The sequence below is a fragment of the Ctenopharyngodon idella genome, chromosome 4, assembly GCF_019924925.1.
Source record: "Ctenopharyngodon idella isolate HZGC_01 chromosome 4, HZGC01, whole genome shotgun sequence".
NCBI classification, from domain to species: Eukaryota; Metazoa; Chordata; class Actinopteri; order Cypriniformes; family Xenocyprididae; genus Ctenopharyngodon; species Ctenopharyngodon idella.
Window position 1 is genome coordinate 28,770,847 of NC_067223.1, and position 23,043 is coordinate 28,793,889.

Genomic DNA, 23,043 nt, shown 5'->3' on the forward strand with positions numbered 1-23,043 from the left:
CCCAACTATTCTTCCTTTCTGCAATTAACTTTGAAACAATAATGAATAATGATTCTTTAATGAAGTGCATTGTCTCAGGGGGGTCATCATCAGGTTGTACCTCCACCACATGGGCCTTTTCTTTTTTGATGATGGTGACGTTGTGTAGTATAATTGTGTAGTAGAGCAAACAACAACAACATCAACATCACATAGGCTTACCTTCCTTTGGCCAAAGGTCACTTCAGTGTGTGCAAAGAGTTTTTTTAATTTAAATAATTGGGCCCTAAGAACTGTTACAGGGATAGTTAACCCAAAAATGAAAATCTCATGTTTTTCCATAAAGCTTTTCCTGAGGCTTTAGCGTTATTATTATCAAGTGACTGGCCTTGAGCAAAGATGGTAGATTTCAAATGTTTTAGGAGTTCTGCTGGAGTTTGAACTGCCATTGAGATGAATGAAGATTCAACCACTCCCCTCCTTTTGCTGCTAGCTTAGCATATAGGATAATATGAGAAGTTAAGCTTTTAAATCACTTCAAATCGCCAACTGATTTGCAGAATGAGTCACTATTTGACTCAAACACTGCACACTGAGGACATCTGCTGGTCATAGAATCAACTCAGCAACTACATTTACTCAATACTTTTGGGAACTGTAATGTTCCTGTCAGTTAAACAGTGGAGCATGACAGTAGAAAGGTCAATGGTTCGTATCCCAGGGAATGAAGCTGAAGAAAATGTTCTGCCTCCTTCATATTAAAGTACTCTTACAGTAGTTGTATAAAGTAGTTCAACTACAATGAACCGACTCTTTTGAAAAAGTAGTTCACTGAATTATAAGCACTGCTGCTCGTTGTTTCTGGAAAAGCTACTTCATTTCGAAAATGGTTACTGTTAAGCATCTGGGGGTCAACATGTAGTTAGGTTAAGAAGACATTGCTTTAGGTTAGTGACAGACTAGGAGAGTAACTGAGTGTTGTCTTGCATGAGTGCAGTGTTAACACATCAAGATAAAACAGAACTTAGAAAAAAAAACTTATTTAGAGACCCCATGTTTCGTTTTATTCAGTTGTCTTTTGTCTGGAGGTTTTGAACACACAAGTGCAACTTGTGTCACCATAACATCAACCTGGCTCAAATAAAACCCTCAAAAGCCTTTTGATAATATTTTGCCAATTGTTGAGTCTATGACAGGGTTGTCTAAACTTGGTCATAGTCCTGCAGAGTTAAGCTCCAACTTGCTTCAACACACCTGCCTGGAAGTTTCTAACTTGACTAGCTGGTTCAGGTGTGTTCAGGTGTGCTGGTTCAGGTGTGTTTATTTGGAGTTGGAGCCAAATTTTGCAGGACAGTGGGCCTCCAGGAGCAGGACTGGACAACCCTGGTCATTTATATGCCTGAAAAATCACTTAATCCGGTATACCATTTTCTGCACAGACCCTATGGCCAGCTTTGACTCCCCACCATATGCAGACGTGATGTACCCCACTCTTCAAGTAGAAGGAGCTGGATGAAATATTCTATGATGAAAGATATCAATCCACAATCTGACTTGTGATGCAGCCTGAATTATAACCACACCATAGCTGTGCCCCAATTCAGGGACTGCGTCCTCCAGAGGTTGCATTTGAAGGCTGATTGCATCACAACGGTGCAATGAAGACTGTCCCAATTCATAGCTGCATCCTTTGAAGGTCGCATTTAATGGCCGACTGTGTCACTGCGACGAAGGCTGACGTAATTCGAAAGCGACCTACCCTATCCCAGCGGATCCTGGCCATAAATTTAGGTAGGGCAGATTTTTGGGTCTTAGCGCTAGTTTAAAGCCAGACTTTAGTAGCTACACACGAGAAATGCATAGAATGCCATCTTAGAATTGCCTTAATGTAGAATTAATTGCTTCCGAATGTTGTTTTAGATTAGGCCAACTGCAAGTTATGTATGCAAACATAAAACAAACACAACAGAACTACTGTATATAAAAGCTATTCACAAGAGCATGTTTAAATTAAAGGGTTTTATACTTTCATTAATTTGATACGCTACTCCACATAGGAAGAAAAGACATGTCAACTAAATGGACCTGAGGCAGACACATACCAGAAATCTGCCCCAATGACTCTCTATGACTCATTTTTCTGCTGTTCCATTTTTTTTTACCACAGATTTACATTGGAAATTTGTGGGGCGCCGTAGAGCTAGGGAGAACCCTGACGGGCTGCCCCACTTAGTATCATGAATACATGCCTGTTTAATCCATGCGCTGCATTTTAATATATCCTGCTCACTTTACGACTTCAAATAGTTAAAATATTGTTTGCAGAATGCTGAACACATTTATGGAATTTTTTATTAATTCAGTGTATACAGAGGTTTATGTTTGGAAGCTCTTTTGCCCATACAGACGAGCCGCGGCTGCTCTATCCCACAATTCATTGCGCGCCGGTGACGACAGGATTTTTATTCAAAGAAAATGGCGGGTGAGAGTTCTGTGGCGGCCGACGAATTCACACATAAATGTAAGTATTGTGTTTTAATTTACTCAAATATCTAGCGAAACAAGTGTTAAAAGCCAAGGGGTTTTCTTTCTCAAAATCTCAAACTTAACTCCTTCGTTACCACTGCGCGGCTTCATTTGTTAGGTCTGAGGCAAAACTTGTGCTAATATTTCGTTTTGTTTTAGGGAGCAAGGAGCAGACAGCTCAATTTATTAAAATGAGGGCGGAAAATGACCATTTATTTACCGATGTGAAATACTCGGCCAGTGTGCCTTGGAGGTAAGACAACGACCTATTTTCCACTAGTCTCACTTGTGTAGCAGAATAGCCCTCACCCTATACAAAGCCCACAACAATAGTGTTGCTGTCCTGTGAGAAAAAACCCTCAGTCCTTCAAATTTGTACGTGAATACTTAACGAATGTACTTCCTTAAAGGCACAGTTCACCCAAAAATTAAAATTCTGTCGTTATTTACTCCCCCTCAAGTTGTTCCAAACCTGTATTTTGTTCTGCTGCACACACAGGAAGATATTTGGAAGAATGTTTGTAACCAAGCAGCTCTCGCCCCCCATTTACTGCAAGAGTAGGGGGAAAATACTATGGTAGTCAGATCTGCATGGTTACTGACATTCTTCCAAATATCTTCCTTTTGTTCCCTAACCACTGGTTATTTGAAAATGAAACTAACAAAATATTAATTGTTGCTAACTACCTCCTACAACTAAATTAACTAACTACTACACTAAATTAAAAAAAGGTAACTGCAACTTTTTCTCACAATTCTTTTTTTTTTCTTTCTTGCAATTGTGAGTTTGCATTTCACAAATTAGACCTTATTTCTCAGAATTGTGAGATTTTAACTTGCATTTGCTATTATAAAGTCAGAATTGCAAGATATAAAGTTGCAAAAAGTTTTCTTGCAATTGTGAGTTTTTAATCACGCAGTTCTGACTATATATCACAATTCTGACTTTTTTTCCCCTCAAAATTGCATGATAAACTCGCAATTCTGTCTTAAATCAGAATTTCCAAGATTATAATTCACATAGCCTATGTAGATGTGAATATGAATGATCCCACGTCATATTTGAATTTAACATTTTATGCCTTGGGTGCATAAAACACTCTTTAAGAATATACGGGAAAATTAGAGCCCACCTGTGAAAATGTTAACATTTCAGAGGTATAATAATAGTGATGGCATGCAATATAACATTTTATGGTGGGAACCAATATAACATTTTTCCTTATGTACCATAATGCCACAAAAATATATTTTAATTGGTAGGGCTGGGTAAACAATATCGATTTCTCGATTTTAATCGATTCTCATTTTTACGAACCGATATCGATTCTTAAATCCCAAGAATCGATTAGTCTAGTCTGTTTTCAGTTGATGAATGAACATCCAATAAATCGCAATAATCTTTGTGCTTTGTTACTTTTGATATGAAGCAAAGTCTCAGATTTCAAATGACGTCCATCTGATTATGAGATTCAAAAAATAAATACCGTTTTGGCGCTGTTTAATGTGGCGTGACAGATCGCTTTAGCACCTCAGTTAAAGAGAAGCGGCAGCGCGCACATGTGAACATCCTCTCCTCCGCTTTAATACCAGTTACAGCGCGAAATAAACACAACTAAACATCTGAAGGTATGTTAAAATATACAGAACAACTTACTGAAATCCGTATCATGTCTCGTTTAAAAGCTCAATCAGTGTTTCAACCTCGGAAAGACGTCAATAAAACAGCTTGTAAACAATGTCACATAACGTCACATTTACCTCAGAAAAACATATTCAGTGACCATAAACTCATTAGTCAGCTAGAAAAATGAAAGCAGCATTCTGATAAATATAGCTATGGACCGTTACATATTCATTATAATCTTCAATATTTAATGCATGTTTGAATAAATCGGTTATGACAGCCATGATTTAAATGTTTATATTTATAAAAAAAAAAAAAAAGAAAGAATTGGAGTAGAAATATGATTATGTAATTCTAAACTTTATTTATTATATAAAAAAACATAATTGAGTGTAATTTAAGTGTTTGTATATAAATAAGTTATTTTAACCTTCAATATTATAGTAAAGTAGTACCAACTGACTCCCATGTGTAGTTTACAGCATTGGTTGAGAGATTTTTTTTCCTCTAGAAAATTTGCCATGTACTGTAACTGATATACTACATCCAAAATAATCAATATCGAATCGAATCACAAGCATGTGAATAGAAATTGAATCGAATCGTGAAAATTGTGTCAATACCGAGCCCTATTATTTGGGTCAATTTTACTGCATAAACATATGGCTTCTGTCATTAAATTGTAGTTTTATGTGTTTATTATGGGTTTAATGGGGTAGCCTGTTATCCTTTGGGTGTTGTGATTTGCATACAGATCTAAAGTCTGACTTGTGTTTTTTTTTTTTTTTTTTTTTTTTTTAAAGTCAGAAACTACATAGCCTATATTTAGGAACTAATAATTCCATTTGTTATTTATTTGTCCTCACGATATACAATCGTGAATTCAGTTTTGTGTATTGAAAAAGACTTGGATTGAACCAAATTATAAGAAAGATTTCTCGTTGTGATTGCTATTGTTCGTTCAAAGTCGTGTCGTACCCTCCACTAGATGGCAACACGAACGGACCGATCTGATAGCAGCTAATGCCGGAGTTTGTTAATAGATGTAACCAGCAGCATTGAGGTATTTTTATATATGATTCTGTCTGTTCTTCTAGGATGGATGACCTTCATGACTTTTTGAAGTCAAGAAACGTCAATGATGACATCATACAGAAAATGCAACAGGATAAGGTAATTATGAAACTGATAAATATGAATCACACACACAAAAAATTGATGTCAAATGGAGAGACTTGGAACAATATATTGTTAATTTCTCAAGTAGAAGTGCTGTCTGGTTTCTTTCTAGATATGTTTTTGAGTCTAGGATTAGCTTAAGAGGGATTATCCTCGCTCATAGCTCCTCAGGAAGCTTCCTTACGCCTCGTTCCTCACCTCCTCGCAGTGTATTTAAAGAATTGAAATGGCATTTATAGAATTAAAATAGGTCACAGGCTGGAGGAGCGAAGAAATGAGGAAGCATCCACTGGAGTATTGAGAAGCACACAGGGAAGCATATATGAGGGAGAAGGGCTTCCAGAAGCCGTGGCAAATATTACGCTTCAAATAAAGCTCTCAGAAAGAAGTATCTTTTAGAAAATGACTTATCGCGAGAGTTTGTTAGATACCATCGGTTAATGGAAACGCTGTCATTTTACAAAATATCGCAAAGGTTTTGCACAAATCTGTTAACGGAAGCGCGGCTAGTGATGACAAATTTATAAATAAAAAATATTATACCTCACAGGGTCACTGTCATAAGAGAATGGTACACTTATATTAAAAGTATATTCTTTTTGCAGATTGATTGCAGTGTCATACAACTTATGACAGATGACCAGTTGAAGGAGTACCTGCCTTCCTATGGTGACCGACTGGCTATATGCGGATACTGCAGTCGAAAAGAACAAGATCCCAGTGGCCGAAAATCAAAATTTTTTGAACGGCTAAGAACCAGGCTAGCAAGAAGCAAAGGTGACACTGCCAATGTATGTGACAGAAGATCAAAAAATGCTCTAAAGAGTATGCGAAAAATTGAGATCGGATGGATGCATTTTCGAGAAGGGAAGTTTACTCAGGTCCGATCAAAAAAAGGTGGGGGTACAAAGAAAGTTACCGTATCAAAGGAATGTAGGAAAAAAGATCTCCTTGAAAAGGCTGCTGAGTTGTTTTTTCCAGATGTGAAATGCTTCTTCAGAGATTTTGTGGTCGACTTAACAGACTTTCAAGGGCAAACAATAGATGACCAGATTACAGTTGGAGAACTTTATGAGCTGACCAAATTAACAATGTTGCGTTTATACTTGACAACCAAGGAGAAAGTCATCCTTAGTGACACACAGTTCAACTTCAAGAGCGAAACAATTACGCAAGGAAGGGAAATCGTGCAAGATTCCTGGTCCTCCACACATACCATCCAGTCCCCTCTGTTGACTGAGAAAGTAGAGCCAGACCTAAATTATGTAGGGAGTCGCAGTTTAATTGCAACAGGCAGTGACGTTTTATTGTCAGACTCCGTAACTAGCATGACTGACGCATCAAGTGCGATTGAGATGGAAGCAGCCAATCAGCCAAAGGTGGACAATTTAGAGGATAATGGCACTGTAACAATCTCCACAGGACTCATCTCTGGGCTGGAAGACACCTTACCTCTTTTAGGGGAACCGTATTCTTTACCTTCTCCAATTGATAACTCACTGGAGCCCTTTGTTCAGAGTGAAAAGGAGAAGAAAATTCTTGTTGTTCATCGCGGTCAGGCACTTCGACAGCTTATTGCACATTTTTGTGACGAAAGTGTCTTGACGGATGGCATATCTATGAAAGTCATTCTTCCCGATGGACGGCTGGAAAATGCTGTTGATGAAGGGGGAGTTTTGAGGGATGTGCTTTCAGAGTTTTGGCATGATTTTTTTGAGCAATGCACTTTGGGAAATAGCTTTAAGGTCCCTTATCTACGACATGACTTTGGTCACCAACAGTGGCAAAGCATTGGCCGAATCATTGCATTCGGTTGGCAAAAAGAGAAGTACCTGCCTGTAAAAATAGCACCTGTAATGCTGGAACAGGCAGCCCATGGATGTCTCACAACTAGTCTTGTGGACTGCTTTCTCAGATATGTTACAGAATCTGACAGAATGATCCTAGAATCATGCCGTTCAGATTTTGAAAATGTGGACAAGGAAGAGCTGTTTGAGGTCCTGGATCATCATAACTGTCGAAGAGTCCCAACAGCAGATAATATCGAGCAGCTCTTGGAGGAGATGGCACATCAGAAGCTGATTCAAGAACCTGCGTTTGTGATAGAGCAGTGGCATTATGTGCTTGCACCTATGCGGATTGAGCTCCAGGACATCGCAGCTGCCTATGATGAACTACAACCCACATCAAGAAAGGTCATGAAATCAATAGCCTACCCTGCTATGATGAATGTACAACAAAAACATACCGGCAGGTATCTAAGTACTTTTCTCAGAGAAGCAGATGAACAACACCTGTCCCTCTTCCTTCGGTTTTGCACGGGGTCAGATTTGTTCCTGGGAAAGAACATCACTGTTAGCTTCACACAGTTGGAAGGCTTTCAGAGACGACCCACTGCGCACACGTGTGGCTGTTACCTGGAGCTGCCTGTGAATTATGATAACTACCCAGAGTTTCGCCATGAAATGAACAAAGTGTTGGAGAGCAACATATGGGTCATGGATATAGTCTAGTACACTTATGGCTCGTTTCCACCGAGCGGTACGATTCAGTTCAGTACAGTAGGATTTGTGACGGTAAACCCTGATCGGGCTTGCGTTTCCATCGCCAACAGTACCCTTACTTGATAGGTGTGATGTATGCCGGAAAGTAGCGATCGACATCATTCTCACGTGAAGAAGAAAGTGGCGGTAAACAACAATGGAGGACAAAAAGCAGCTTTGAGCAAAGGCTGAATGCTGCAAGTAAAAAAAACATTTCACAACTTCTGACAATGGAAATGGCAAAAATTACGCACTGTACTGAACCGTACCGCTCGGCTTCTGAGGCACAAGGTTTGAAAGGGCCAGTTACAACTTTACAACAAGTTTCTACAATAATTTGTGTCATGTATGTTGATAAAGTTTTTTATTTTTATGCACTTTATTATACAACATTTTTTGTTTGTTTTTCTAGTATTCTCATCATCACTGTTCTGTCGTGACCAATGTTGGGGCCAATTTACAAGTATTTCAAGTCAGGTCATTACAAGTAACTTGAGTTATGTAATCAGATTACTTTTTCAAGTAACTAGTAAAGTTACTTTTTCCACATTTGACTGACAGCTCTCCTGTACTCATGTTGAGAGAAATAAAGTGCAGGACGTTGTGTGCGCTGTGTAAATATTATGGTTATTGTAGTTCTAGACTAAATGTGAACATGTTTTTACTCATCTCACTTGCACAAAAACATTCAGTATTCCTCAAAATGAATAAAAACAGTGAAACGCAATCTCAGAATTTTACACAAATATAATTTGTATTTAATCTCACTTTATTAACCAATGTCTTTGCTGCTGACCTTCAATTATCAAATTCAACCACACTAATAAGCAAAAATTACTTTATATTAGATTCAGAAAAAAGAGTGTTGAACTTCTCCTTAATCATGTTCTTCTTTAATCCAGAATGGCAGCACAGCTGAAAGGTTTGTTTGAACTGCGCCCTCTACTGTACAGGTGTAAATATGCATTTCCTTCAGCCTGAGTTTTATTCATTTCACTTTTGGTGTGAAAGGGCCTTTTTTTGTTTTTTAATTTTGGAATGTGTTATTTTGGGACAATTAAATCATTCCCTGGTTAAAACATAACCTGTTTGTCTTCACTACTGACCCTTACAATACAAAATGTTAAGTTTGCAGCAACACATTTTTTTTTTTTTTTAGTTATGAGGCTCCAACTCACTGTTAATTAGCTCCCTAAGAGTTATGTACAAGTCCACTACTGCAAACACATTGTTCATAAGGTTCAAATCATGTTCTGACATAAGATCAACACATACATTAAAAATGTCTTTGAAAACTCACTCTTCTAAACAGACTTGAACCTTCTCCAGACACACTGGATGCAGGTGGTCTGTGGCTCCATATAGATGAAACACTGCAGTGCATACATGATGGATGGTTGGCCATGTGGTGAGCACGAGTTGTGGCCTGGCCGTATTCTGTGGTTGTTTCAAGTGAAGGCAGTCTCATCAAGCTCTTCCTGTAAGGAAACATGTTTTAATACAAAGTTAGTTAGATAATTGGAAAGCTGTGTGTGTAGCAGGAGAATCACACAGAGCATGAATCATGGAACCAGGTAATCAAAGAAACTGCAATGAAGAGTTTTTTAAGATATTTTATGTTTTTGGTATGCATAATACATTAATATGATTTTATTTTATTTTTTTTACATTAAAAATACACTAAATGAGTTAGGATGTTAATTAATATTAGTTGAGCTAAGTTACAATTCCATATTTGTCTTAAAGGGATAGTTCACCCAATAATGAAAATTCTGTCATCATTTACTCACCCTCATGTTGCTCCAAACCAGTATGAGTTTCATTCTTCTGTTGAACACAGAAAAAAAAAATGTTGGTAAGCAGATAGTTGACGGTAGCCTTTGACTTCCATAATCAACCGTTCGATTACCAACATTCTTTAAAATATCTTCTTTTGTGTTCAACAGAAGAAAGAAACCCATACAGGTTTGAAACAACATAAGGGTGAGTAAATGATGACAGAATTTTCATTTTTGGGTGAACTATCCCTTTAGGTGACATCTGGGAGACACTTGGGGAAGTGATGGAATAGACAAAATATAATAACTATAGTTAGTTTGACCTTAAACACCAGGTCTGTGCTAAAGTTAAATAAATCTCCATATTAATAATAAATGCCTCCATATCTTTGCTCCCTTACCAAACATAAATCTTTTGGAGCTTATTCTTTGCGTTCACAATATTTGTACATCCTTTCAGTTCCATCTATACGAACTGAATTTGGAAAACAAGCCTTTCGGTACATGGCACCCAATGATTGGAACTTTTTACAAAATGACTTGAAATTACAGACCCCAGTGTCAATGAACACTTTCAAATCTTTTATTAGCTAGCTGTTAAAGGAAGAAATGATTTGTAAATGTTTTTAATTTGTACTGATGATGTGTCTATACTGTGTTTGATGTGGGTTTTTTTTGTGTTTTATTTTTAAGAATGCTGTGCTGTTTGAAGAATGTGCTGTTAAGAATGTTTAAATAGACTCGAAAATTATGTTGGCATTAGTGGAATTGCATCGTCATGGTTCAAATCATACTTATCTGACCGTTATCAGTTTGTAGTAGTAAACGAAGACATGTCATATCGATCACAATTTCAATATGGAGTACCGCAAGGCTCAGTACTAGGACCATTGCTGTTCACTCTGTACATGCTACCCTTGGGAGATATCATTAGGAAGCATGGCGTTAGTGTTCACTGTTACACTGATGATACTCAGCTCTATATTTCTTCGCGACCTGACGAAACTTACCAATTCACAAAATTAACAGAATGCATAGCTGATATAAAAAATTGGATGACCAGTAATTTCCTACTACTAAATTCAGAAAAAACAGAGATTCTAATTTTTGGACCAAAAACTTCTTCACGTAATAACCTAGAATACTGTCTAACACTTGATGGCTGCTCTGTTAAGTCTTCGTCGTCAGTTAGGAACCTGGGTGTGCTCTTTGATACCAATCATTCATTTGAAGGCCATGTTACTAGCATCTGTAAAACCGCATTCTTCCATCTTAAAAATATATCTAAACTATGACATATGCTCTCAATGAAAAATGCAGAACAGTTAGTTCATGTGTTCATGACCTCAAGGCTAGATTACTGTAACGCTCTACTGGGTGGTTGTTCTGCTCGCCTGATAAATAAACTACAGCTCGTACAAAATGCAGCAGCTAGAGTTCTTACTAGAACTAGGAAGTATGACCATATTAGCCCAGTTCTGTCAACACTGCATTGGCTTCCTGTTAAACATCGTATAGATTTTAAAATCTTGCTAATTACTTACAAAGCACTAAATGGTTTAGCTCCCCAGTACCTGAGCGAGCTCCTAATTCATTATAGTCCTTCACGTCTATTGCGATCTCAGAATTCAGGCCAGCTGATAATACCTAGAATATCAAAATCAACCGCAGGTGGTAGATCCTTCTCCTATTTGGCACCTAAACTCTGGAACAATCTTCCTAGCATTGTTCGGGAAGCAGACACACTCTGTCAGTTTAAATCTAGACTAAAAACGCATTTCTTTAACCTGGCATACACATAACACATTACCAATTTATATTTTCAAATCTGTTAAAGGATTATTAGGCTGCATAAATTAGGTCAGCTGGAACCGGGAACACTTCCTATAACGCCTGATGTACTCGTTACATCAGAAGAAGAATGGCATCTACGCTAATATTAGTCTTTCTGGTTATCCCGAGGTTCACCGTAGTCAACTGGATCCGGGCCGTATCCAGGTGAGACCAAGGACCTGCACCTTGACACGACCACAACGCAGCCCTGAAGTATCAGCAGAGATTGAGTCAACTAGATCATCCACTGTGAGGGCCTCATCGACACGACAGCCACGACACAGTTCCTCAACAACCATCCATACCGCCGTGATGCATACGATCCTCAATTGGATGGAACTGGAATAAATACTTTGAATGTTGCGATCCTGTCGGACTTATGATAGCTACCTGAATCGTAACAAAGCACTGTTGGCCAGAGGAGAACTTGCCCCCCGACTAAGCCTGGTTTCTCCCAAGGTTTTTTTCTCCATTTAAACACCTATTTGCCACTTGTCTGCCACCTAATATCACCTGATGGAGTTCCTGATGGGGTTCCTTGCCGCTGTCGCCTCTGGCTTGCTTAGTTGGGGACACTTGACATTTGACTTGACATTTGATATTCAACAGTGCTTTGATCTGCCTGCATTGACACTATTCTTTAAGAGCTGCTGTGCAGCCAAATATTGTACCAGTTATCAATGTAAAGCTGCTTTGACACAATCTACATTGTAAAAAGCGCTATATAAATAAAGGTGACTTGACTTGACTGCTCATCTTGGCCAGGTCACTTCTGTAAAAGATTTTTTATCTCAGAAAGATTTATCTGGTTAAATAAAGGGTAAGAAAGAAAGAAAATCTAATAAAATGTATGTAAAACGATTGGTGGGGGCCTTACTTCAATCAGATTAAATTAAATAATGTTTTTAGATAAACTCTTTTGGTGCCAGCTTTTCTGGTGTTAAACCATCTATGGTATTTTTATTTTTCATAATTCATGGCACAGAATTTGGAAATTATTGTTGGTTTAAACCACATACCATATTCCCTTTTCGGTTAACATATTAAGAATACTTTTGTAACGTTTAACGTTTAGACAAGCAAGGCAATTGAGATAAATGATAAACTCACCTGAATTTTGTTAAAGGGATAGCTCACCCAAAAATGAAAATTATCTTGTGATTTACTCACCCTCAAGCCATCCTAGGTGTATCTTCTTTCAGATGAACACAATCAGAGATATATTTAAAAATATTCTTAGTCCTCGAAGGTTTATAATGGTTGTGAATGGGGGCCGTGTTTTGAACAAAACATAATGCATCCATCCATAATCAAAGCGAAGCAATGCGTTTTTGTAAGATAAATATCCATATTTAAAATGTTATAAATTCAAATAACTAGCTTCCGGTGGATGACCGTACACAGAATGCACAAGTCGACTTGCGCCAAATGAGTAATCCTCTGACGTGATGTATGACGCAGGATGTAGGAGTATTGTAAGTTTAGACGCCTCTCTCGGTTTAAACAAATAGGGCTGTGCAACAAATTTAAGCTCCTCTTCTCTTATATCAAAATACTTCAACATTTCTCTTTAAAATTTCTCATTTTAGACTTATAAATCATGACCAGTGTTTTGTTATGCTCCATCCACTGAGCTTCCTGCGTTCGTCATTTCATTCGGGTCGATGGTTGCTCTTCCGCCCAAGTCGAGTTGGGCAGTATGTGTACGGTTGTCCGCCAGAAGCTAGTTATTTGAATTCATAAAGTTTTAAATATGGATAATTTTCTTACAAAAACGCATTGCTTAGTTTCAAAAGGCCTTTTTTAACACCCTGGAGTCGTATGGATTACTTTGATTATAGATGGATGCGGATTTTTGACTTCAAAATGTGGTCCCCCATTCACAACCATTATAAACCTTTGGAGGATTAAGAATATTTTTTAAAAATATCTCTGAAAGAAGATAGTCATATACACCTAGGATGGCTTGAGGGTGAGTAAATTATGGGATAATTCTAATTTTTGGGTGAACTAACAGAACTGGACCAAGGATTTGTCCAAAAAAGTGTCTGCAAAGTACCCCTCCTCTCTCAGCTTGTCAAAGAGGTCTATCCAAAATTGGACACATTCACTTCACAAAGTTTCAATGCACTGGTTTCCAAAGCTTGGGCCAAAAGTAACATGGTCTGTTTCTGGTCGATCCTCAGAAAAAGTCAAAAATCTTTGCATCTCAGCCACATGAATATTTTCTGCCCCTAAATCTAGCCTTACTCTAGCAGGACAACCCCCAGCTTTAATTACGGCATCCATGAAGTATCCAGCAATAAGTTTTGGATCATTGTTGGTCTTGTATGCCTCAAGCCATATCATGCTCCTGGAAAATCCATCCGTACACTTATTCCAATTCCAAATGCCACACAAAGTTAAGAGCACAGCTATGATACACACGCTGCCTCAGTCGATTTATCAACCTCAAAGCAACCCCTTCACGATCTAAAAGCAGCAGCAGAACTCACACTGTTTCCCTATTAGTTATAATGCCATTCAACCAACATTTTCGGTGCATCCATCTATAGCCATGACATTGACCAGATGTTTGAAGTTGCTGTTCAATGAAAGCTGCCACATCTGTTTTGTTCTTTCTCCGCCAAAACTTGTTCTTGCTCAAAATCCTCTCAAGAGTATGTTTGCTCAGAGCTATTCCATGCCGTTACGCTAACAAGGCAAGAATTTCATCAATATTAAAACCACGATCAAAATACTCTTTAATGTGTTCGCAATTCATCCTGTGTCAGATCAATTAGCGTCCAAGTCAGTAAGTCATAATTTCGACTTAGTTATGTCGTAATTTCGACTTGGTATGTCATAATTTAGACTTTCTATCATAATTTTGACTTTATAAGTCATAATTTCGATTTAGTAAGTCATAATTTGGTCTTTTTAACTCATAATTATGAATTACAGCTCACGTTGTTTCGTTTGGTCAGAGGAGTTTGAAAATTTCTATAGTTCGCCGTTGGGGGGCGATCTCTGTAAACCCATGAATCACTGAGACCGCCACCCAGCGGCGAAACATTGAACCGATGTTTATGGTTTTTACCTCAGTTTTATGGATTTGTAGACATTTATAAGTCATAATTTCGATTTAGTAAGTCATAATTTGGTCTTTTTAACTCATAATTATGAATTACAGCTCACGTTGTTTCGTTTGGTCAGAGGAGTTTGGAAATTTCTATAGTTCGCTGTTGGGGGCGATCTCTGTAAACCCATGAATCACTGAGATCGCTACCCAGCGGCGAAACATTGAACCGATGTTTATGGTTTTTACCTCAGTTTTATGTATTTGTAGACATTTATGTCAATAAATAGTAGTTAATAGTCTCTGATAGGTCTGTTTAAACAAACTCTCCGAAAATCCTTGCAAATGATCCCTGTAAATTCATAAAAGAACACTATACAGACACTTCATATTGCTATTCGATAATTTAATTGCATTTAATATATTATACTTTAGATAAAACATTTGTAATGGGTTTGTAAAAGCGGTTTTTATGGATGTTTTGGCCTTAGTTTTTTGTTGCATTTACAAGTTTTGACCAGCAGGCGTCACCAGAGTGGTGTTTCGAGTGCTTCGAAACAGTGAATCATTTTGCGAAGCAATTGGTCCAATTGAAAAGGTTCGTTTCTCGCTTCACTATTAAAGATAGCTTCATACCTGCTACCTATCCCTTCATCTTAGCAGGAGAAAATCAAATGCAGTGTGTGGCTCCTCCTCGTCACGTTGCAGATCAACGTGACTGGAGTTCCTGGCCGAACGCCAGCTGAACGTGACACGAGCAAAACACTGAATGTGTGTCAAGCGAGCGGGGGTTGTGGTGGGGGATTTGACCTACTTTCCACATAAACGTCACACGTTAAGACGTGGAAAAGGTACGTCAATTTTACACACATTTATTTGACTATTTTGTGTTGTTTGCAGTGCATTGCAGTAAGTAGATAATTTCATGTTACCGACATGCGTCGTTATAATGTAAAATGTACATTAATGTTCATATTGAATGCAATAGTGCTGCACGGGTCACGTGACTGTGGGCAGTCCTGCCATCATAACAAACAACTTACTGCAGATGAGTTTGAGAGCTTCGCTTCTCCTGTCGTGTTTGTGGTTCAGGTCGCTAGTTTCTGTCATTGATCAGAAAGTGCATTAGTAACGGTAACTGTGGATTTAATCTTCCTCATCCAAAGCTCTGCTTTTATTCGAATGGTGAGTTAATATTTATTTTTTGCGGACACTGACATACATCTATATAGAGAGGGAACTGAAATGCATGTCTTCTGTTTTATTGGTAAGGATTTTAAAGGTAATTGGCAATGAGTGACAGACCAGGAGGTGTCATTCAGTCATTCCTGCTGTGTTTTCTAATCTCTCGTGCGCGCGTGTACTCGTGAAATAAGTGTGTAGTACAGTATAGCGTGCAGTAGTCTAGTGTACTAGTAATTTGATAGGCGTGCCGCGCCTACTTTTTCGACGTAAACAACTCTCACTCACACATTTCTCTCTTCAGTGGCTCATAATGATATTACCTACTGAATATTTACAGAATAAATTTAATTAAAATGACTAATTTTATCCATGTACGCCTTTTTGAAGCACACTGTAAAAATGCTGTGTCAGTAAACAACTGAACACACCAGACAGAGTGCGTGATTCGATTATTACGTTTATAATTATATATTCGATATATAGCGCTTTTTTAAAACACATTAAAAGTTAAATTCATACATATGGCTTTAAATTCAGTTTCTCAGTTTATTCAGTTTTCAGTTTATATTTTTGGCGGTATACCATCCTGAGAAAATCATGATAATAAACGGAGAAAGCATAAATAAAAGGATTCTTTAAGTAGTTTAGCATAATCTTAGTATATATTGGAAAAAATAAGTTACTGATAAATGTTAATGTTTAAAAAAATTAAAAACACCAAATCAAAGACATTCAAACAAAGTCAGGTGGTGCAACTTTTGTCTTAAAAACTAAATTAAAACCCCTTTTTTTAAGTTTATGCTCTTTGTATCACAATTTTTAAAATCATTAAATCAAAGTATTTGTTGCCATAAAAGTTTTTCAAAACCATATTAAACCACCTATTTATGTTGATTAATATGGTTTTGAAAAACTTAAGAGAATACATTTCTAACTCAAAAAGTAACTGGACACTTAAATCAGACTTAAAAATCTCTGAATGTCTTTGTATTACACACACAACTGTGAACTTGAGGATAACTGACTTCATACTGAGAAAAACAAGCATTACAATAAATCACGATCACTAACGATTGCTTAGCTCTTATCACATCAAATCCTGCAAATTATTATTGTTGTTATACTTTGTTCTCAAATTGTTAATGTTAACAACATCAGCATTGCGTGACTATGTGTATTTAGTGTGTATTAGTGTTACATGTAGATTTCAATTTCTGTACAGTCTAATCTCTAACGTTAATTTGTCATACCATACAATCCGCCATCAAAATGATAAACTTAATTATTCCAGCTGCTGTGAGAAAAGGCTATAAATGACCCATCACCTGTAGTATCCTCACATGCATTATAGCCTACTAGCTGGGACTCCTTCTTTATGTGTACAGACTTGACGTAATGATGCAAAGACGAATGGCGACATGTTCGAATTTCCCGCCGAAACCTACCAGTACCACTCGAATTAGAAAACATTATTACAAGCTTACTGTTGTGAATCGGCTAAGGTAAGGAGATAGTTTTGAACACTGGCTGGTTATGTACTTGCTCAAAAATTTATTTTGGATAATTTTTAAACAAAAAAAGTTACGGACTGCAGCTTTAAATTTCACCAAAATGCCATTCGATTCAAATACATTGAGTGAAAATGATGTAGAAAAGCACCAAGCAGGTAACACGTGACAAATGTACTCTAATGCCAATACTTATGGGGCATTTCTCTCCTTTGTCCATGTTTGACAGGAACATGACCATTTCACCAGCTGCATGTGATTTTGGGCTGCTGGGAGGGCAGGAGGAGGACATCAAACCTCAGGCGGCAGTAATTAGGCGGAACCTCTTTGGCCCTGTGGACCACCAGCAGTTGCAGCAGGACTTCCAGAGGCTGTTCTGCATGAGCGTGGAGAACGCCAAACAGCGCTGGAACTTTGACTTTCAGAGGGACCAGCCTGTCCCCGGCTGCGTTGAGTGGGAAGAGCTGCGGTGTCAGGACGTGCCAGCGTTCTACCATAGCTGTGTGGTCAGGCCCGGTATGACGAAGCAAATGGTAGAAGCAGCTGTTGGAGGAGGATCCTTCGCTCGTTCCTCTCCAGCTTTGGCCACAGAGAAATATATGGAGCTTCGGACCAGAGGAACTTTGAGGGGAACCAAGCCAGAGAAAAGAATCAAACGCAAACAAGCAAACATCACAGGTATACAGTCACAACTTTTCATTTTCAGTGTCATTAGGTTAAGGCCAGACGGCCCAGACTGATGTGATCAGGTTGTTAAAGGGTTAGTTCACCCAAAAATTAAAATTTTGTCATTAGTTATTTACCCTCATGTCATTCTAAACCCGTAAGACCTTCGTTCATCTTCAATCAGTGGTTCGGAGCGTGTATCAAGCCACGTGATTTCAGTAAACGAGGCTTTGTTACATCATAAGTGTTTTGAAATTTCAGTGGTTTACCACTGGGGGGCGTGACTTTGTCAGTTTGATACACGCTTCAAACCACTGATTCGAAAGATTCATAAAGCTTCGAAGCTTCATGAAGCAGTGTTATGAAATTGCCCATCACTAGATATTGTTGAATAAAGTCATTATTTTGGGTTTTTTTGGCGCACAAAAAGTGTTCTCGTTGCTTCGTAACATTAAGGCTGAACCACTGTAGTCACATGAACTGTTTTAAATATGTCTTCAGTAGCTTTCTGGGCATCTGAAATTGTTAATTAACTTGCTGAGCCATCGGATTTTATGAAAAATATATTAATTTGTGTTCTGAAGATGAACAAAGGTCTTACGGGTTTGAAATGACATGAGGGTGAGTAATTAATGACAGAATTTTCATTTTTGGATGAACTAACCCTTTAAAAAAGAAAGAAATTAAATTAATCACTTTATTGTTAGTTATATAGACACAAATAGCTAATATTTATATAATGCTAAAATGCTTTTCTTCTCTCTTTCAGACTTTTTCAGAGTGACAAAAAGAAGGTTTCTTCATCACAAAGCTTCACCAGGACAGTAAACATTCATTGGACTTTTTTTTTGTGTAAATGTACATACAATACCTGCACATGTAGCTCTTCAAACTGACCAGCAAATAAGGCTAATAATAGGATATATATATATATATATATATATGTATGTATGTATGTGTATATATATATATATATATATATATATATATATTCTATCTCACTAAATGCAGTACCTATTAAAAACCTTAACCTCTTGTACTTATCAGATTTTATTGTTATAACATGGAATTATGACCATTTTAATTGAGAACCAGTTTCAGATGTTACAGTACATTTGAATAATTAGAAGCAATTAGCAACTGAATGAGAATTCACTTTCTTGCTAAATCAACCAAATACATTTTGAATTCATTACTAAGCTAAAAATTTTAATATATAAATTTTATTCCATGTTGTTATACAGTAAATTTTGAAAACGTTAGGAATGCACTGTAAAAATAGTGCATTCTTTATTTTTGTTGTGCACTGAATATACATATATACATACCTATATATATATATATATATAAAACAAACAAATACTGTGAACATTTACAAAAATGCACTACAAAAGGACTGTTTGGTAACATCATAAACTTTTGCATTTCTCAGATTCAAAATGCATGGATCCTTTTAAAGGATTAGTTCACTTTAAAATGAAAATTAGCCCAAGCTTTACTCACCCTCAATCCATCCTAGGTGTATATGATTTCTGATAAACACAATCAGAGTTATATTAATAAATATCCTGATGCATCTGAGCTTTATAATGGCAGTGAGCAGGATCAAGTATGAGCTGAAGAAAAAGGGCATCCATCCACATCCGTCCATCATAAACGCGGCTCCGGGGGTTTAATAAAGGCCTTCTGAAGCGAATCGATCCATAATATCCTTATTTAACAAGTTATGAAGTAAAATATCTAGCTTCTGCCAGACTGCCTTCCGTATTCAATTTATGAAGAAAGTGTAAACTGGTGTCGTGTCAGTTAAACTTTTTTCATAAGTTGAATAGGGAAGGTGTAGGACGTAGCATAAGCTTTTTGAACTGCAAGAGTTTTACACTTTCTGCATAAGTTGAATACAGAAGGCGGTCTGGTGGAAGCTAGATATTTTACTTCATAACTTGTTAAATAGAGATTTTTTTTTTACACAAACGCACTTCAAAAGGCATTGGGGTAATTTTCATTTGAAAGTGAACTAATCCTTTAAGTGGCATCGGTGCCAGTTAACAATGTCTTACCATCATTCTGTCCCAATTTTGTTATTTATTTTCCTGTTTTGATATATTACAAAAAAAAAGGTATGTTTAACCTGAGCCATTCATGTTTTTCATGAAATTTGGGTATAAAAGTGACTGTTATTAGAGTTACTAGCAAACACAAGGTATGCTTCAATATCTTTGAAGCTGTGTAAAAAAAGATTTTGTAAATGTTTTTTTAAATGGATATTTCCCTTGAAATATGTTTGAGGAGTGTTGAAAAGCCTTTGTCTTAAGTTGGAGTCTTACCTGTAGTATTAGCATATCAAGGTCTTTTTCCATCAATCATTTGTACCATACTTTTTTTTTAATACTGTATTTTTTTCTTGTGCATGTGTGATATACTTAAAAATATGCGTGTTTATGTGTTGAATTAGCTATTCGTTTGACATTATTTGGTATTAAAGAGGCAGCTGATGCGGTTAACCAAAGTAATTGCTTTACAATATACAGAAAGCCTTAAAATCCTTTGAACTGCTGTCAGGAAGATCAAATTAAGCCACTAAACCAAACCAGAATTTGTTTGAAAGAATTCCAGTTTCAGCTTGCAAACATGCTAAACATTTCTGATATTTTCAGCGACTTCCTTTTAAAGCAGTACATTAAATTTGAATGTTTTTAAAATGCAGTAATTGAAAAAAAATAGTACTCTACCTCATGAAATGACAATGACCTTCATTTTATATACACTCACTGACACACATATAAGAAAACAAATATGTTAAATGTAGCATTTGTTTTTATTCCCTCAGAAGTACAGCAGAATGGCAAGGAAGTATCTTGTACTTCACTTCAAGTTTACAGGACTTTTGTGTACTTTCATTGGTCCAGTTCTTGTTTTAGAACATCAGAATTCACGTTTACTTTATTCTGTGTCATTCTGTTTTTTCAAGTGCCTCTTGATATCACCAATTAACTCTTGTATTTTGCACTATATGTTTTCATAATTGATGTGATTTTTTTTTTTTCTTCTTCCTTTTACCCCACAGCTTTTGTTTCAGATCTGTCAGCAGTATTGTATTCAGTGCATGGCATCTCTTGAGAATCAGTAGTCATGTATACTCATATATGATTGAATGTTACTTATGTTAAAACATGTTAATACTAGCTGATTTTATACGACTGACGTACGAGTTTGCATAGTAATCAAAAATCACCGATAAAATGTATGTACAAAGCCATTTGGGAAGTCTGTCTTTATTTGATTGTAATACACCACATATATCAGAATACAAATGAATGTTTTTTTAAAACACTTTTGTACTGTTTTAGTACATTTTAACAGCTCTTAGTTCACAACTCCAAATTAATCGCATGTAATTGCAATGTAAATACAAAATCTATGTGCCTTCATTAAGGTTTGCATAAAATCATTTCACATTAAGTTTAATAACCTAAAAACAACAGATTTGTCTTTGAATTTTTGACCGTGCTCCGACATATAGTGCAGCTAGTCCCTCTCCCATTGTTTTCTGTGTGTCTCTACAATCAAAATAAAGGTGAAAAAGCCCATAAATACACAGTATCTTAAAAAAGTGAGTACACCCCTCACATTTTTGTAAACATTTTATTATATCTTTTCATGTGACACTGAAGAAATGACACTTTGCTACAATGTGAAGTATAACAGTGTAAATTTGCTGTCCCCTCAAAATAACAACAACACACAGCCATTAATGTCTAAACCGCTGGCCACAAAAGTGAGTACACCCCTAAGTAAAAATGTCCAAATTGGGCCCAATTAGCCATTTTCTCTCCCCATGTGACTCGTTAGTGTTACAAGGTCTCAGGTGTGAATGGAAAGCAGCTGTGTTAAATTTGGTGTTATCGCTCTCACTCTCTCATACTGGTCACTGGAAGTTCAACATGGCACCTCATGGCAAAGAACTCTCTGAGGATCTGAAAAAAAGAATTGTTGCTCTACATAAAGATGGCGTGGGCTATAAGAAGATTGCCAAGACCCTGAAACTGAGCTGCAGCACGGTGGCCAAGACCATACGGCGGTTTAACAGGACAGGTTCCACTCAGAACAGGCCTCGCCATGGTCGACCAAAGAAGTTGAGTGCACGTGCTCAGCGTCATATCCAGAGGTTGTGTTTGGGAAATAGATGTATGAGTGCTGCCAGCATTGCTGCAGAGGTTGAAGGGGTGGGGGGTCAGCCTGTCAGTGCTCAGACCATATGCCGCACACTGCATCAAATTGGTCTGTATGTCTGTACTATGTACTTATATCAGTTGTTAGGTAAAGTGTAACGAATGTGTTCATGTTATATAGCAAAACAATTTTGCTGCTATTGAGGTTGGATACGGGATATGGTAAGGGACAGGTTTGGTGGTTAGGTGTAAGGGAAGGGTCAATAGTTAAGGTAAATTCAGGTTGATAGGGACACTCTTTCCAAGTCATCTCAATGGCAAAAAGTGTTCCAATCACCCTGAATTCACCCTTAATTAGGGCCCGAGCACTGATGGTGTGAGGACCCTATATTGTAATTGCTCGGTCAATTATTCTTCTCCAATATGAATCACATTTTTGAAGGCCTAAACATGCTTGAAACTAAGGGTTTCAGAATTAGGTGTGGCAAAATGGCTCGATAGCGCCACCTACAAAATTTCAATTAAACGCCCTTCGCGCTATGTTTCACGTACAAGTATGGAATTTCGTAGACAGTTTTCCTAAGGCCACTGGGTAGCGGTGGCCCTGGGTGCGAGGGCCCTTTCAACGCTGCTTGCAGCTTTAATTTCTCTCTGTATTTTTATATTACAAGATTATCCTATTCACATCTATGTGATAAACAAGTTAAGACTAAAAGTAAGGTCAAAAGTAATCTAAAAGTAATCAAAAAGTAGTCAGATTATATTACCTAAAATGTGTAATGTAATAGATAAAGTTAGTAACTACAGTTTTCATCATGTAATTTACTGAGTAATGGACTACAATATAAGTAATCTACCCATCTCTGACTCTAGGTTCTTGTGCAGATCAACAGGTAACAACATGCTCCAGTGCATAAGTTCAACAGCAGTGACACAAATTGGTAAGTCCAGTATAATGGATTGAAATGTACTGTTATTTTTCACTAATG

At 37.2% G+C, this 23,043-nt stretch overlaps 2 protein-coding genes across 5 annotated transcripts; both read left to right on the plus strand.

The window, feature by feature from the left end:
- Positions 1-2,313: 2,313 nt before the first annotated feature.
- LOC127510884 (uncharacterized) lies at positions 2,314-8,938 on the plus strand. 2 transcript variants are annotated; one of them, XM_051891026.1, is made up of 4 exons: positions 2,314-2,500; positions 2,665-2,758; positions 5,230-5,305; positions 5,917-8,938. In XM_051891026.1, the coding sequence occupies exons 1-4, from the start codon at positions 2,455-2,457 to the stop codon at positions 7,822-7,824; spliced, it is 2,124 nt and encodes a 707-aa protein (XP_051746986.1). In that variant the 5' UTR covers positions 2,314-2,454; the 3' UTR covers positions 7,825-8,938. The 2 variants fall into 2 exon arrangements, with proteins under 2 accessions (XP_051746986.1, XP_051746987.1); XM_051891027.1 differs by lacking the exon at positions 2,665-2,758.
- Positions 8,939-15,220: 6,282 nt separating this feature from the next.
- On the plus strand, positions 15,221-21,141 carry cdkn1d (cyclin-dependent kinase inhibitor 1D). Of its 3 annotated transcripts, XM_051891048.1 has the most exons (4): positions 15,534-15,708; positions 17,094-17,210; positions 17,446-17,894; positions 18,652-21,141. In XM_051891048.1, the coding sequence occupies exons 2-4, from the start codon at positions 17,104-17,106 to the stop codon at positions 18,708-18,710; spliced, it is 615 nt and encodes a 204-aa protein (XP_051747008.1). In that variant the 5' UTR covers positions 15,534-15,708; positions 17,094-17,103; the 3' UTR covers positions 18,711-21,141. The 3 variants fall into 3 exon arrangements, with proteins under 3 accessions (XP_051747010.1, XP_051747008.1, XP_051747009.1); XM_051891050.1 differs by lacking the exons at positions 15,534-15,708; positions 17,094-17,210 and adding an exon at positions 15,221-15,374; XM_051891049.1 differs by lacking the exon at positions 17,094-17,210 and having other exon boundaries at positions 15,537-15,708.
- Positions 21,142-23,043: the final 1,902 nt, after the last annotated feature.